Source organism: Macaca mulatta, chromosome 6 (assembly GCF_049350105.2).
Source record: "Macaca mulatta isolate MMU2019108-1 chromosome 6, T2T-MMU8v2.0, whole genome shotgun sequence".
NCBI classification, from domain to species: domain Eukaryota; kingdom Metazoa; phylum Chordata; class Mammalia; order Primates; family Cercopithecidae; genus Macaca; species Macaca mulatta.
Window position 1 is genome coordinate 177699874 of NC_133411.1, and position 17710 is coordinate 177717583.

General features: G+C 46.6%; 1 protein-coding gene across 1 annotated transcript in view; it reads right to left on the minus strand.

The window, feature by feature from the left end:
- Positions 1–17710, minus strand: part of SLIT3 (slit guidance ligand 3) — a 641372-nt gene that overhangs the window by 168273 nt on the left and 455389 nt on the right. The window contains exon 6 of the mRNA XM_015141360.3: positions 17119–17190. Coding sequence (XP_014996846.3) covers positions 17119–17190 — 72 coding nt within the window. The remainder of the gene's footprint in view (positions 1–17118; positions 17191–17710) is intronic.

Consider the following 17710-nt stretch of genomic DNA (forward strand, 5'->3'; position numbering starts at 1 on the left):
CACTTCTGTATTGTCTATCTGCTTTTGCATTACAATAGCTGAGTAGTTGACACACAGACCACATGGCTTGCAAAGCTAAAATATTTTCTATCTGGATTTTTATAGAAATTTTGTTGGCCCTTGACTGCTGTAGAACTGAACCATCCTGTCTCTGCCTTTGTCGGTGATTAAATGTGACATACTAGGCAAGGCATGTAATTGCTCGGTAAGAAGAGGGGTTTAGGTCAGAGGCATTCAAAACTTAAAAACCACAAAAAACATTTTCAGGAAATCCCAAGTGGCAAGTCGTAGCACTGGGATTCAAAAGCAGGCAGTCTCACTCCTACCTTGGAAGATCAGTCCCACTGTTTCCAGAACCTGCAATGCCGTGGTGGAATCGAAGCCTGGGGGAGGCCCTGCTCAAGAGACAGCACGGGTGAATCCGCCTTGGGTTGTGCATGGAAGGAACTCGGGCAGCGGCTCTCAAAATGTGGTCTCCAGACTGGGTGCAGTGGCTCATGCCTATAATCCCAGTACTTTGTGAGGCCACAGCGGGAGGATTGCTTGAGCCTAGAAGTTTGAGACCAGCCTGGGCAACATAGGAACACGCTATCTCTACCAAAAAAATAAAAAATAAAATAAATACATAAAAAATAAAAATTAGCTGGGTATGGTGGTGAGCACTGGCAGTCCTAGCTACTTGAGGGGCTGAGGTGGGAGGATCACTTGAGCCTGGTAGATCAAGGTTGCAGTGAGCCAGGATCATGCCATTGCACTCAGCCTGGGTGACAGAGTGAGATCCTGTCTCAAAAACAAAACAAAACAAAACAAAAAAAGAGAAGAAAAAGAGAAAAAAAAAATGTGGTCTCTAGACCAGGCCCATTACCTGGTAATGTGTTAGGGCACAGGCCGCTACTGAATCAGGAACCCTGGGGTGAGTCCCAGCCTTGTGTGTTTAATGAGCCTTCCAGAGGAGTCTCATGCAAGCTCGTGTTGGCAAACCATTGAACTAGGGGAAAAGCTAAGAATAGAGCCTTTACTTAAGTGTAGAGGGTAGTATACAGGATGCTGTTTTGCAGCAACTGGAACTGAAGGCCTCTTCTGGGGCAGGCATGGTGTTTCCCCACTTAGGAAGAAGCCCAAGCTCTGAAATGATAGACAGTCCTCCATGGAGGCGGCTGTGACCACCCTTGGAGAGCTCCAACTTGGCTTCTGCCCCTGGCTTCCACTGTTCCCTTCTGAGTGTCAACGTGGGGCTCTCCATTGCATCCCTCAAGATAGCCATCTTTGATCTGGAGGAGACACGTCCAGCTGCAGCCACCCCACCCTGGCAACCTTAATAAGGCTGACATTTCCCTCTGTCTCCTCTGATTAGGCCATCGCTTTATCACTCTGTGCTTTCCTGGCTCTGGGTGTAATCTGCGTGTTGTGTGTCCATAACACCATGTAATTGGCTCTAATGCAACAATATTATCTGCGAGCATGTATCACATAATTGCAAAACCAGGCATCTGGAGTAAGTGTCACTGCAGCCTCTCTGTGTGCCAACCTTCCTGGGGGTATTCTTGGAATCCCTCCTCTTCCCGTCCACATAGGTGGGGATCCAGACTCCCTGGGTCCAGACTCCCTAGACCCTCTTGGCGGGCTGGCCCACTCACGTCCTGTGTCAAGGCAGGTAGACTTCTGTGTAAGTCTACATAAGCAAGGTGGTTCCCTCCTTAACGGCCCCCAAGAAGGAGACTCTTGGTGAGTCATCAGCCACCATGACGACAGGATGTCTATTTAATAAAGTGGGCTGAGAGATGCCCTGAGTTGTACTGACAAATGTGGGCATCCAATGGCCAGCATGGCAAGCCTGGAAGAAAGCACGATCTCTACCAGTGCCTACAGTGAATTAACAGAGGTGGATGCAGCCAAAGTACCAGACTCCCTTCCTGAAGAGCAGCTGAGTGTGTAACTGCTGTGGCCGGACCCTGTGAGAAATACCTAAACCACAGGCAGGGGACGATGTGCACGGAGGGGCTCTGGCATGTGCGGACCTCAAGGGGGACTCACTGCTGGCCCTCCCTCTTGCTTGGCTCAGGCAGGGCAAGAGAAATGAAACTGCGGTCGTTGCAGGTTCTTGGGGCTGTCCTTTACATGCCAGATCTCCTCTCTGGCTCACAGGTCAAAGCAAGCCACTCTTCTCAGTCTTGCTGGGCAGCCGCTGATGGGCAGCCACCATGGGACCAGGAATCAGGGCCTACTGCTGATGACCAGGCCCTACGACACTCTACCAGGTCCTATGAGTGTGATCGTTATCGGCTGACTCAGCTCTATTCGAATCTATATGGATGGCCTCTCTTTGTGGACTTGGCCCCAGGAGAGCATATACTGAATCTCAGCCCCACTCTCTTAACCTCACTGAGGTTGACAGGGGCAACCCCAAGCCTCCCGCTCAGCCCGGGGCCTCCATCATTGGCACCTCCTCCTAAGTACCCTATCATTTTTAAGTGAAACTCCCTTTACTGTTTCCCTCTTCTCCAGGTTGAACTTGCCTTTCTCATCCAGCTGTACACTGCTCTAATGTGCCTGGGGGCTCTAGCAAGCTCCAGAAACCAGGAATAAGAACGATGCAATAAAGCATCCTTAGAGAAAACCTAAGCAGAATGGTATAGGTTCTCCTGTGAACACACTACTTGCCTCTAATGAGCTAGAGTAGTCAAGGATATTGCTTTGAAGTAAGCTTGCCAAAATCTTCCAATAAAGGTATCTATGATGTTCATAATAGCAGAAATAATGCTGATACTATTTATGATGTGTTTACTAAGTCCCGGCACTAGCCTGAGCACTTTTCATACATTATCTCATTTAATTCTCTCAACACTCCTGAGATATTATTACTTCCATTTGGAAGCCCAGGAAATGACAGAAACTCTGCTCAGATCTCACAGCTAGAGTTGCGGAGCCAAGATTCAAAGCCCAGAGGTGTGATACCAGGACCTATATTTTTCATCACTACACAAAACTGCCTCTCACAGGATTGTCTTCAGACAGACAGATGTCACCTTTGCAGCTTCCACATTTTTCCAAGGTGGAGGCGAATCACATGAGTTTGTGACGGACCCATCCTTTACTGGTCCCTGAAGTGGCAAGGAACGTGGTGTTGGCCTCACTGCTGAGGCTGCTACAAGACAACAGCATCACACAGCCCTCCTCCTGTCCGAGGAGCAGGGAGAGCTCAGCTCAGAGAGCGAGGGAGGTAGGAGAGGCAACATGGGAGAGAGGACAACCAGGTCTCAAAGGCGTCTAAGGTCAAGGTTTGGCTAACACGTATCAGTGTTGCCAAAAGCCTAGTGGCCCTTACTGTTGGATGGGTTGACTGCAATTTTTAAGAATACCCTGTAGAATAGAAAGTACAGATCTGCCTGCTCCTTAAGCAAAGCTTCTCCTTTGCTTGTTTGGAGTGGGCGATGGGTCTCCAAGGGCATATGAGGCGGGAGGAATACGAGAGATTGGTGGGGGTGGGGGAGAGTGGAGGGAGAGGCGAGACAAGGGTGGGAAGCCATCTCTTTCGCATTACCTGCTTTCCTGGACTATCCTGGGTGCTGCATATTACTGAGTTCCTTGATCTCCCTGTGGACCGTTTAAATTAAAGCTCATAACCATTGTGTGGGCATATAATGAAAACAACTGATGCTGCACTGATTAGTCCATTACTCTCAACTGTTAGAAAACATAATGATCTCACAAGGGGCCTTATTCACTGACGTATAGCAGTCGAGCTCTCATTTGACACCTCAAATTAGCAGCCAAAGCAATAACAGCTGGGGTTTTTGTCTCAATATTTGTACCCGACTCTAAAGTGATTTGGCACCGGGTGAGCGTTATTTTTAAACACACAGCTCTCACCGCCAAGTAACATTTTAAATGGTCTCCAGGTGTCATGTAAAACCTACAGAAATAAATAAAAACAATCAGCTGCCAATTTGGGCCTTTGATAATACAGATTCCTTAACAAAAGGGCTTGTCTTTGGTTCTTCTTTTATTATATATTCATATTATGACAGGCAGAAATTTGCCTCCAACCACTCGGCAGAACCTCAGTGTTCAAAGAAAAATAATGCCCCCGAAAAATGTGAAAAGTGGAAGATCAAAAGAGAAAGATAAATCCTCAAATCCCGTCACTACTCAATCAGATCCCGTGTTTGGGGTCCCTGTCACTACTCAATCAGATCCCGTGTTTGGGGTCCCTTGGCTCCGAAGAACTCCTTACTCATTTATTGAGGTGATCACAGACACTGCCTAGCAGTGACAGAATGGCTCAACTGCCTTCCAATGATGGAGTTTATTTTAAAATGTACTTTAAATGACATGTGAATGAGATGGCCTTGGTCTCCCAATTCTGTTTCGTCATCTAGAGCCTGGGACCATGGACAGTCTTGACTTAGAAATCAGGCAATTGCCAACGTGTCCACGGATGCAAGAGTGACCTCCAACTTACATTACTGGACCGGTGAGTTTGCAGTTGAAAAGGGAAGAAACAGGCAATTTCCACCTCAGCTGCATTTGGTGCCTAGCCCAGTAAGAGAGGAAGAAAAGGGACATTTTGAAAATATCCATGAACGTGTACACTAGGCGAGGACAGACAGCAAGTCTGTTTCATGTAGTTACATAGCCAGGCCCAGTGTTTGGTATGTACGAAGGCTCACTGTTTACTGAAGGGGTTGGCGAATATCAAAGCATGAACGGTCATGTTTTTGGCATCTTTTGATACAAATAAATTTCCACTCTGAACGGCCTTCTGGGCTAATCCAGGAGTACAAACACAATTGCCTACAGGAGTGCGGTTTGTCATATAAGTGAGTGAGCTGGGTGGGGACTGTTGTAAACCCAGCCTTACTAAATGGGATCCTCACTTCTTGTTTCAAGAGACTGTGCTGCCGAGCGCGGTGGCTCACGCCTGTAATCCCAGCACTTTGGGAGGCCGAGGCGGGCGGATCACAAGGTCAGGAGATCGAGACCACGGTGAAACCCCGTCTCTACTAAAAATACAAAAAATTAGCCGGGCGCGGTGGCGGGCGCCTGTAGTCCCAGCTACTCAGGAGGCTGAGGCAGGAGAATGGCATAAACCCAGGAGGTGGAGCTTGCAGTGAGCCGAGATCGCGCCACTGCACTCCAGCCTGGGTGACAGAGCGAGACTCCGTCTCAAAAAAAAAAAAAAAAAAAAAAAAAGAGACTGTGCTACGCTGGAATGGGGGTGCAGCATTGCCAGTTCTTCCCTTTTGTTATTTTTAAAGAGAAAGCCAGACGTCTAGAATTTTCATATGAGGTCTCCTGGTTTTTTTAATATTGGCAACTAAATCACCTTGAGTATTAAAACCCACAAATGAAACACCTGAGGGCTGGATCTGGCTTGCAGGTGTCAGTTTTTGGTCTGAACCAAACAAATTAATTTGATAATTTAAATCAGAAAAAAATATTGTAAGAAAATCAGAGTGCTGGGACCATGGACAGTCTTGACTTAGAAATCAGGCAACTGCCAACGTGTCCATGGATGCAAGAGTGACATTATGGCATTATGGTGAAATGTGGTTGAAACCTTCCCTCTATACTGCAACTCCCGAAGGGCAGCCGCCAGTGATGAATTACCTTTAAATGATTGTAAATTATTCAATGTTTCTCCCGCCACAACCATTATTACTTGGGGACAAAGAACCCTGAATAAGTTTCCGTTTCTAAAGGTAAGACTGTTTTCCACCAGGCAGGTGAGCTCTTGTCTGGTTTTTACATGCTACTCATTAGTTCTGTGACCAAACACATAGGTCACTTTTTGTGGACAGTCGGAACTGAGCCACTTCAGAGCTGTTAGGAAAAGCTGCACAGGGTGCATGAGGCTCTGTTCCTGGGCTGAGATGCCAGAGAGGTCCTGCTTTTTATCCTCTGATATTTGCAAGCGAGGGAGTCTCCCAGGGAACTGAGTGCAATTTACAGCTTGGGCTATTTGGGCTCAGCAATGGGCAGGGAACTCTAGTGCTTACTCAATGGGTTTCTGGTCAACCCCGGTAGCCAGGGATCAATGATGTGGAATCTGGTCTCTTCCAGACTGCCATCTGACTGGATAATCTACTGGGTCACTAGAGTGGCCATTTCCTAAGCAATGGCCAAAGGCCCGGAAGGCCTTGGAAAGGGAGGGTGTTGTCCCCATGCTGAATGCAAAACGTTCCCTCTAGCAAAATGCTGGAGATGTAGAGCTGATGGCATGAACAGGACATGAAAGCTGGTTTCACTTACTTTTGTTACCTGTCTGCTAATATAGGGGCAAGCAGACAGCAATAAAGAGAACTGGATAAAGAGCCAAAAGACCTGCTTTCTGGCCTGGTTCTTCCATGATTTTTTCCTATGGCTGTGGGCAAGTCATTTAACCTTTGTGGGGGAGTTTCTTTCTTTTAAATGAAGTGGTGGAACCAGCTGACCTCCAGGGTCTTTCTAGCCTAAAATTTCACTCTCTAATTCCAACTGGGTTGGTGCTGGCTCTAAAATAGCATTTCCAGACTGGGAATCGTTTTCCAGAGGTTAGAAGAAGTGGTCATGGATGCCCAGATCTGCCCAGCTCTGCACAAAGACAAGACATCTGGCCAAAGTCTGAAAGTCACAAGTAGCCCCCAGTGTGCAGCATGTGAAAACAGTTAGGCAGGGTCAGCTCTTTTTCCTTCTCTCTTTATGCAAGTACCTGGCTCACCTTCTGTGGGGTTAACGGGCTTGGTTCCCTAACCGGCTGCTGCATCTCTACTGTACCTATGGAGACAGGAGGGGCTCAGACAAGGGGGTAATTTTCCTACCCAGTTGACTTCGTGGAAGTCATTTGCAAGGCTGTGAGAAGCAAATAATGGGGATCAGGAAACAAATTTACACTTAGAGGGTTTTGTTTTGGTGGGCCATGGTTGCAAGGATCACACTCCTGGGTTTTGATAAAAACTGGTCTTTTGTGGGTATAACACCCAGATGTTTAAATTTAGATGGAGAAAGGGCTGGGCACGGTGGCTCATGCCTGTAATCCCAGCACTTTGGGAGGCCGAGGAGGGCAGATCACTTGAGGTCAGGAGTTTGAGACCAGGGGGATCCAACATGGTGCAACCCCATGTCTACTAAAAATACAAAAATCAGCCGGGTGTGGTGGTGCACACCTGTAATTCCAGCTACTCGGGAGGCTGAGGCAGGAGAATCACTTGAACCTGGGAGGTGGAGGCTGCAGTGAGCTGAGATCGTGCCACTGCACTCTAGCCTGGGCGACACAGTGATACTCAGTCTTAGAAAAAAAAAAAAAAAAAGATGGAGGTGGAGGGTGAGGGGAGTGGCAGATATTTCAGATTTACTTTTAGAAAAGACACTATTTAAACATTCTTAATGGATGTGAAATGGCTGGAGAGATTTGGAGCAGGACCAGGAAGCAGGCCTGGTGGGAGCTATGGTGATTTGCAGAGCATGCCCTGTCCAGACAGGGTACCCACCCATAGTTCCCAACTTGCACTGTCCAATAAGGTAGCCATGAGCTACATGTGGCAATTCACATTGGAATCAATTAAAATTAAATACAAATTTAAAAATTCAGTTTCTCAGTTGTGGAAGATGCACTTCAAGTGCTTAAGAGTCATGTGTGACCAGGGGCTTCCATCCTGGATAACACAGAGATGCAATGTTTCCCTCATCACAGAAAGTTCTATCAGACGGCACTGCTGGAGAGATCCTAGCCACAGGCGGGCCCAGGGTTGGCAAAGCTGCTAGATATTCACTGGAAGTTGAATTATAAACTTTTACACAAAATTACTTGAGTTTTAAATGTTGGCAACAAATTCTAATTATTTGTAAACATTCTAATTATTTGTAAACAAAAAAAGTTAAAGGAAAACATGAAATCCCACATCTGTTGGTTTTATTCAACCCATGGGCCAGCAGTTGGAGTCCTCCGATTTAGTTACAAGTCAAAAGAAAATGGACTCTCTACAGCTTTTTGACAATGAGTTTGAAGAATCCAAATATGACCTTGGAGAAATGGAATCATTATTTCCTTCATCCCTCCTTCATCCACCATCCCTTACTTCAAAAAACAAAAAACAGGGTTTTTTTTTTTTTCGTTTTTTTTTTTTCTTCGCTGGGTGCGGTGACTCATGCCTGTAATCCCAGCACTTTGGGAGGCCAAGGCAGGCAGATCACTTGAGGTCAGGAGTTCAAGACCAGACTGGTCAGCATGGTGAAACCCCGTCTCTACTAAAAATACAACAAAATTAGCCAGATGTGGTGGCAGGCACCTGTAATCCCAGCTACTCTGGAGGCTGAGACAGGAGAATTGCTTGAACCAGGGAGGTGGAGCTTGCAGTGAGCCGAGATCGCGCCACTGCACTCCAGCCTGGGCGACAGAGCAGGACTCCATCTCAAAAAAAAAAAAAAAAAAAAAAGGTTTTTGTTTTTGTTTTTGTTTGTGTAGAGGTCTTGCTATGTTGTCTAGACTGGTCTCAAACTCGGGCTCAAGCAATCCCCCTGCCTTGGCACTGGGATTACAGGCGTGAGCTACCTCGCCTGGCCCATCCCTTACTTTTTAATACCTTCAAAGATAGGAAATGAAAGCTCAGGGAACAGTAGGTCCAATTCTTCCCAGCCTTGTGTCTCCATCACCTTCTCCACATCATCCTTCCTTCCATTAAGCCAATGAGTAGGAGAGGGCCAAATTCCTGTGAGAGCTCCTAGGATCTTGACTTTCAAGACTCAGGTCTACAGAAAAGCAGACTCTCGGCCACAGGTAAGCTGAGCTGTCCAGTCTTGGGCATCCCTGGTGGGAATAGCAGCAGCCGTGGCAGGCAGGTTTGGCTGCTCAAGAGGGACAAGGCTCCCTGGCTTGGAGGTCCATGAGTATCATGGGATGAGCGCTGATCTAGAGGCAAGATATTCACTAAACATGCTCAAATACTGGTCACCAAAGCCCCTGCTGGGAGCTGAGGGGATGGTGAAAGGGCAGAGGTTGACCATCAGGCAGGGGCACCTTTGCAAATTAGCACAGAAGCCTGGTCTTGGGAGTGAACTGACCACCGTAGGCATGTAGCTGCATTTCCCCCACCCTCCTGAAGGAATACTCTCTGGAATCTTTCTTTAAACATGCAGAACTATTTTTCCAGTTTGTTCTAGGTGGGACAAAGCATTTCAAAAGATTGCTCCCAAACCAAGTTTGTCAAGTCTGAATTCCAGTGCAGAGACCCGGCAGCTGGAATCTGTGGCCCCTGGGGACAGCAAGACCACCAAGACTTGCCGACTCCACCTAAGTGCTACTCACGGGAGAAGCTAACAGGTGGTTTATTGATTCAAGACCCTTTGCTGATCAAAAACAATTCAATTATCTTCTCCAAATCCTCTTAACCCAGGAATGTACACCAATACACTTTCAACTTCAGAGATGGAATTAGCTTTTGGTTAACAGGAAAGTGAAATCAACTAGAAATCACAAGTTTCCCCCAGATTCTAGGTATTTTAAAGGTGGAAGTGCTACTTATTTAAATGGAAAAAAAAATTTAGATTTCAAAGTAATGCTTACTTTTTCCTTAAGCTGGGGTTCTCAAAACCAAGCTAGTCACTTGAAGAGCACGACTGTCATGGAACTTGGAGTCTGGATGACTAAGAAGGAGGTGTGTGTTGAGTGGCACAAGAACATTTATAGAAAACCCAGTTGCTTTCCTAGTATTCTGGGGACTGAAAGGAAGTTAAAGACGCTTTCTACAAAGTGCAATTTCAATCCTGATTGCATGAGCATATCACAATTTACAGTACAGTACCAAAAGAAAAATATCTGGAGATATTTTAAGACTTTCATTAAGCAATGACAGTTCTATGTTCAAAACTATGTCATGACTAAACACCCTGATAAAATGTTTGTAGCTCCCAGAGAAACCCAGGTGAAACATTTTATAAATAAAAAAAATGAGTCTGGTCTCTGTTGTAACACACCAATTTTCACTGTAGCTCCGATTTTGTTCCTTATTAAAATGAGAAAGAAAGATCACCATTTAGCCAGAGAAATGCAAAATCAAAGGTAATGTGAAAAGTGGACTGGTTCAGTAAAATACTACGCTGTTCAACATTTAAAATGATTCTAGGACAACCACATCTTGTTCTGTTCAGAGACAAGTCATAACAGGGACTCTAGAGACTGGTGGTGTGGGCTTCAACTCAGTTAATTAATTTCAACTCGATTTGGTTCCACATACTTTAACTGGCCACCGAGTACGTGCCAGGCATGAGTGAGGTGTGGATATAAAGCAGAGAAACAGTACAGAAGTATTTACCAACTTTACTTATTATGAGCGTCTTGATTGGGAGCCTATTTGCTAGGCACACACCAGCGATATCTCTCTTAACCCACACAGCTATTCTCAGGGGTGGGTATTACAGTTTCCATTTTTCAATAAGGAAAGGAACCCCAAACCACCTAGTCTGGTAAAGATGAGCTGGAAGCTGGTTCTATGAGAGGACTCTAACCCCTCCAAAGCTCAACTATGGCTCCATACCTTCATGTCTGGGGCAGTTTTGTGGACCTGGATCTGATGCGGATAAAGCTGAGGTCATAAATTTAGACCTAAGCACCCCGTGGGTCAGTGTTTCAATAACTATGGTTTCTGAATTATTCTGGGCATTCACTATAGAAAATAATCTCAGTAGTGCATATAATTGTTTCTATGTATGTGTGTTCTGGTAGATGCTTTTAATTTTAATTTTTGTTAAGGGCAGGGGCTCAGATATCAGGCAGAACTGGATCTGAGTTTGGAATGAGTACTTGCCTTTGTACTTGCCACTGTGACTCTGGGCAAGTTAGTCAACTTTTCTAAGGATCAGTTTCCTGACTGGTGAAATGAGGCAATTCCTAGGATGTGCCTCATAAAGTTGTGGTGAAGATTTAATTGAGATGCCTCATTCTACTGACTTGTCACGGTACCTGAAGATGCTCAAAAATAGAAGTAGACTCTCAAAAATAGATGCTCAAACTTGGAGGCTCTAACAAGAATAATATAATCATAGTAGTAATTGTTGTACCATGGTGCTATATATTATTGCTACATCATTATTATTATTCATTAATCCTCTGGCTCTGCATCCAGAGGAAGCTCAGCTGAAGTGGCCAACACACTGCGACTTGCATTAAACTCTGGGTTCTCTGAAGTGGGCAACATTGTGCTTGAACATCCTAATACCCTGTACCAGGACACCAACCCCGCTCTAGGAGAGTGAGCACACCCTGACCTAGGTTTCAGGACTGCTGTCAATTTGTTTCCACTGCCTTCCTCTTGTACTAGAAAAGGACCTTTTCCCCATTCACTCTTCTGCGTCTACCTGTGTGGTTCTGCGTTAGGCCACATTGAACCCACCAGGATATGACTGAATTAGAACTACCCTAAAAGTCTGGTTAGTTCTGCTGTTGCTTTAATTCTTGAATCTCTCCTCTCTAAACATGGGCTCGGTGGCCTCAGTACACCAATTGATCCAGGAGCCTGGGGAACAAGAACCAGGGCAGGTGGGGTGGCTCTTGTGATGAACAGCTAGAGTCACCTCTTATTTTTCACCCTCATAGGCATAAAACCAATGACAACTGCCGTAACCTCAAACGCAATTTGGAGACTAGTTTAACCCTTGAGAAGAGCTTCTCAGAAGGTAAGATGCGAGGGATTCGTGACTGCCTCTGGGGTGTCCTTGCTTAGGTTCGGGTGTCCTGGACTCCACGTCACTAAGCTCTCTCTGTGTGCCCAACTCCACCACGCTGGTGAGCTCTGGCCTATGGAGCTCAGACCGCCAAGCACCTGCTCACTTCAAGCTTTACTGTACCCAGCGCCCAGCACTGTGCTGGCCACACAGCGCGTCTTTGCTTCTTGGATGGGTCAGCACAGGGGTCATGTGGGCTGGCAGTTAATGTAAATGGGTACGGATCAGTGGCAGAATGGGGTCTACATGCCCCATCCAAGGAGGACAGGTGCTCCCCAGCCACAGCTGACTGCAGTGTGGAAATGCCTCCCCACAGTTGCCAGCGCTTCTGGTTTTTCCGGAGAAGCTGGAAATCTGGACTTTTATGTAAGATATCTCAATTTTCAAATGTGAAACGCTCATCTCAATTTTTAAAAGACATTACGCAGGACAAAAGAAAAATCTCGTCTATGGGAGCAATATGATCTGTGGCCTAGTTTGTAGCCTCTGGTTTAAAGAGAGCTAAAAGCTGGATCATTCCTTGATTCTGTCATGGACAAATGTGTGCCCTACCCCAATTTCCTAAATAACACCCAAAACTAAATGGCGGGTTTTGAAAGGATGAACTGTGCTTGGGATCCCCAATCTTACCAGGGGATCCCTTCTGAACAATCTGATTGCATGGAGGTGCCCAGTGTGGATAGAAACATGGGTCAGGAGTCCCAGATTCTAAGTTCCCCTGTTACCGCGGACTCGCTGCTGACCTCAGGCAAGTCTCCCAGCCTAGGGCCAGGCCTAGGGTGAGCCAAGACAGGTGCTCAGGGTGCAGACTGCTAGGCTGCTTGGGCCTCTCTCCAGTGCCTGCTCTCTGTGTCTTAATCTGGACAATGAGCGGTCATCCTGGAGACACCTAAGATCCCACCAGCGCCAGCCTAGAATAATGTCAATGAATTTCCAAAATTGGCAAGTGTCATAAGTGGGAGTGAGGGCTTCCAAACAGCACACGCTGGTTATCTACGGACCTGTTGGGATCTCCATGCCATTTAGCTGGCACCAGTGATTTCTCAAGGGCAGACCAATCACCGGGAGATGAGAGCATCTTCAGGATGTGTTTCTGTTGCCTGTGGTCCGGCATTTTTGACAACGTATTTATTGAACTTCTGACTTGCTACCTTTCGTCAGGATACAATATCCAAAAGAACTTTTTATTCTCCTATAATACTATTGAAAAACAATTCATGACATATGTTATTAATGAGGTTTTCTCATTTTTGTTTAATTTGTTCTTACTTTTTAAAATTTTCATTAGAGTTAAGCATTTTTTTTTTTTCTGACCCACGATGGCACGTTGGGCAGGGAGGTGCCACGATAACTGGTGAAATGCCTGGCCATCCTCAGCCTGGCTGGTATGGGCTAGAAACCCAGGGCTCAGAGCACCAGCACAGCGCGTCCTGACCCCACAGAGCCAGGAATGCAGTCCTGGCATATTCAACTGCAGTATAAGCATGACTTACCTGGAGAAAACCTAGTGTGTGCAAACTGCCAAAAGCACAGAACAGGTGGAGATTAAAGGGCAATGATTTGAGTAACAGCAGAGGGTCTGACTCACAGAGGCTCAGTCCCTCAGTTAAGAACCTTAAATGCCACAAAGCTGAGGCTGTATTTTTTTTAGTGGGGGAGACAGGTCTGGAAAGCAGAGCCCCCAAACTGTGGAGTGCCGAAGTCTATGGCAATGGCCACAAGAGGGAATAAATCATCTCTGGGACGACAAGTATATCAGTGAAAAAGCAGGATGAGTTCCTTACTCCTGCAGGTTTGATTTACCTTCAACTTTGTGGGCACCTGTTAACTGGGTGAAGGGAATGACAGGGCCAATTTTACAAACCTGTGAAAGGCTCCAACGTTCTCCCCAGCGGGATTGTGAGTCATTGCTAGTTTGCCTCCATCAGTTCTTGGAGGCCAGTTCACACCACCCCGCAGCCCACACCTGCCGTACTTCAGGGCAGCCAATCACCATGACAGCCTTGGCAACATGCATCCAAAAGGCAGCTTTGTAAAATGGTTAGCACACAGGCTCTGCTGCTAATTAGGTAAGCAGTTACTTGGCTTCTCGGAGATGGGCTACTTTTTTGATAAAAGCAGGGTGATGGTAACAGGAGCTCTATTGAGAGACTGTGAGGATGGCAAGAGCTAGCGCATGTAAAAGCACTGGTGGTATCACTGGGCTTGAGTAACTGCTAGCTATTTTCATTTTCCTCATTATTCCTCCCCCGTAGTGGCACGGAAGGCCATGAGAAGTTTCACCGCCCAGGCTATCCTTTTCTTCTTACTTCCTGGAAAGGGGAGGGGATGGCTCCTTTCCCTGTCCACCATACTCTGTGCTGGGCATCCCCCATTGGGAATGAGTCAAAAATGAGGTTGAAATGGGCAGATTTCAGTCTTTCCCAACCTTGCACCAGTTCATTTCTCCTCATAGTCAGTGGCTACCTCTCAGGCTCACCTCCAACGTTCTCATTCAATGTAACTGGTAAAACCATCGTCAGCCTCGATGGAAAGAAGTTTTATGGTGTTTCCATCCACAGGAGGGATGGAATAACAGGGTTATGGCATGTGAAATACTTCTATTTGCAGTTGACATCCATAAACTTTCCTTAAGTTAATTTGAGAGCTTTCTGGGACAACTAATGTGTCTTTCCTTGATTTCTACTTCACGCTGCCTAACGTCAGAGAAAACACACCCGAAACATTATAATTTATCTTCTTAATTTGCAGACGTTTAAGCTTTAGATATGTTAAAATGCTCTTTCTGGGCATAGGATGTTTTGAACTCTCCTCTTTCTCTCAGAAACGTATCAAGCTAATGTGTGATACTGTCACTGAGTTCCTATTTATTATTTCATTGCCAGGATTCTTTATGGTGCCTAAATTGTGATTACAGAGAAGCATTATAAAATGTCAATGTGTGGATGAGATTTGGAAGGTCCTAGGGGTGGGGAGGGGAGGTTCTTTAAATGGAGATGTCAGCTCCAGCCAATTTCAGAATGGCTCACCATTAAGATGGATGGTTTCAAAGCCGTGTGCCTCTGCTGGAAATTAAAAACCCACGGAATAACTGATTATGATTAATTTCAAGTACTTAGCCATGTGAAGCCAAATGAGAGTGTCTTTAAAACAAAGCTATTGATCTGGCTTTGTTTGGAATTGAGAAGATAAACTAATCAGATCCTATGGGCTCTTTGCAATGACAGGGAATGAGAACTTTGCTTTTTTTCTTTCAGTCACAGGTTTTTAAAGCTTCAACTTGGAGACACCTGGTGCATCTGGATATCTTTTTTTTTTTTTTTTGGTATCTGAGTAGATTTGATATCTGTCCAAATCTGTCCTGGGCAAGGGCTTGATGGGGGTGAGGGTGTATAGGGGCAAAAGTTAGGAAAGTAGAAGGGATGGCACTTATGAGAGCCCTTCCTATGAGGTACATACACTGGCTGTTTTTAAAAGTTGAGGAGATAGAGAGATTAAGACACTTGACCCAAGCCCCACCTAGGTGTGTCTGACTGTAAAACCCTCCCTTCTCCCTCAGACTGCCTTCCTGGTGAGGAGAGACAACACCATTCCTAGCACAGAAAATGAACATGAGGGCTGTCAGGTTGTCACAGCTGTTTTGTGGCAGCTGGTGACTTCCATTTCCTGGTCTCTTCCCAAGGAATTTTCTCACCTTTCTCATCCTCTCTGTCAAGGGAAGAAAAAGGTGATGGGCTCTGAGCAGCCCTTCCTACAAATGCTATTTTGCAAGCAGGGAAAATCCTGCCTACCCTTCTCAGCCCCAGCCTCCTGATAAGAGGAGTCCTAGGTTACTAAATTTGGGCTGGCATCCTCTCCCTCACAGACAGGCATTTGTTGCCGGTTCCAGGGTCAGAGTTTGGGTGAGGAGAGACAATCTATTTCAGAAATGACAATCTGACCTCCCTGACTGTGGGTCCTGTCTTTTCGGGACTGGGAATTCTCAGCTTTCATCCGATTTCAAGCAGCTTGCAGCATCAGCATCCCCTTTTATTTCCCGTGATTCCTCTTGGAATCACCTTCCTCTCAAACAACGTGGCGAGGCTCTCTCCAACCCGTTGCTAGTGTCTGCGGGGCCAGGTGAAGAGGAAGGTGGAGGGAAGACCTTTCACTCATTCTTTCACATACAAAGGAATGCTTTAAAATACTCATTCACTTATTTATCTGGCATTCATTGATTCTTCTGGAATCAGAGATAGGAAACCTGCGACTGTGTAATTTCTTATTTTTAGGAGGATGCTCGAGAAACCCCACTCTGCTATCAGTCACTGGCTAGAATCGTACCATGGGAATTATTTTTAGAACCAAGCAGCTACAGAATTTGGAAAGGGGCAGTCACTCCCAAGACAGAGCAACCAACCCTTTCATTTTGCGAATGAGGAAACTGAGGCTCCCAGAGCCGAAGAGACTTGCCCAAGGTCACACGACTAATCAGTGGCAGAATCCGGACTCGACCACACGTCTCCTGACAGAAGTGACACAAGTTCTTCTGTGCTGTACTGCCTTCCTCTCTGGGCTTCTCTGAATCAGGGACAGCTAGAAGTGTAGCTTTGGTGAGAATAACCAAAATGTTTTCTTACACAATTCAACTTTAGTTTGAATGACCCCAAGATGACTCCTAGCTGACTCTCCTCCTGGGACTCGGGTTTTCTTAGTTAGACTCATTTGAAAATCCAGAGCTCAGAAAGGCAACTACACATTCTTTCTAGACAAGGTGCAAAGGGTGGGATTATGGGGAAGGGGCTGCCTCCTCTCATCTCCCCCCATTGCCCACCCCCACCCCTACCACCCCCGGCCCCTTTAAGGTCACGGTCACTGTTTAAAGTTTCAACTGAAGCCTGAGATGAGATCCCAGGAGCAATAGCAATGACTGGGCTTTCCCAGGCTGTGTGGCGTTCCCCTGCCCTGGACCAAGGTCCCTTTCTGATTCAGGTAATTCCAGCTGTCCTCCTGGCACTAACCTCTCTCTCTCTGGCCCCAACCCCGGACCCTGTTTCCCAGTGTGCCCGCACTCAAACACACTGTCCCTGATGCTGTGGCAGGCTCTGGGGGGGTCTGCTCCAGCCCATCTGTTTCTCCCAGCAACAAATACTGCGGGAGCACTGGGGGAGAAGGAGAAAGACTCGATTGAGACTTAATTAGCAGGAACCCCAGTTTGTGGGAGGTAAGAAATCACACTTGGCTGCCTGCAAACACTTTGACCAAGGTGAGCCGGAGGGATCTCCTGGTTCCCAATTTTAATAGCACTGCAGCAAAAGACCAGAAATGCATCCACACAGACCCTCCTGCACATACTCTCCCCCTCTCTCCTCCCCACAGGGACACACACACATACACACATATGCACGCACACACAAGGCAGCGATCGCAAAATCAACTCACAGGATCTCCAAATCGCGCAGCGCTCGGAAGGCTCCATCTTCAATGCAGCTGATGTGGTTGTTGTCCAATTGCCTGTGGAAAAGCAGGGGAGAGCATGAAGGCTGAGCGGGGGCAGCGTGAGGGGCCGGCGGCCCAGGCCACCCGAGCGCCTGTCCCTCCACCCCCTTGCAGGCGCTGCTGGTCCCTGCCAGGAGCTCGTGCAGAGCCAGCCTGTCTGCCACGCTGCTCCGTCTCTCCTCTCTGACTGTCTGAGAGAACTACACAGACGAGCGCACCAAAAGGCTGTCAGGTCTCAGTAAATATTAATTGCGCTTTTTTTTTTTTTTTTTTTTTTTTTTTTTAGGCAGAAGGGAGTAATTTCATTACATTAGGGCATCCAATCCATTACGAGCTCTTACCGTCATGTCACTGAAACAATTTCATTAAGCTAAAGGCCTGTAAATCATTGGAGGTCACTGCTCTGCCCTCCGCGACCTCCCAGAATGCTTTTTTCCTCTCTCCCGTTCCCTCGTCTCCCTTTTACTGGAAGTTGCAGTCTTCTGCTCTGACACAGTGCTAAATCTCAAGGCTTTATCTGCCCAAGAGCGGCAAG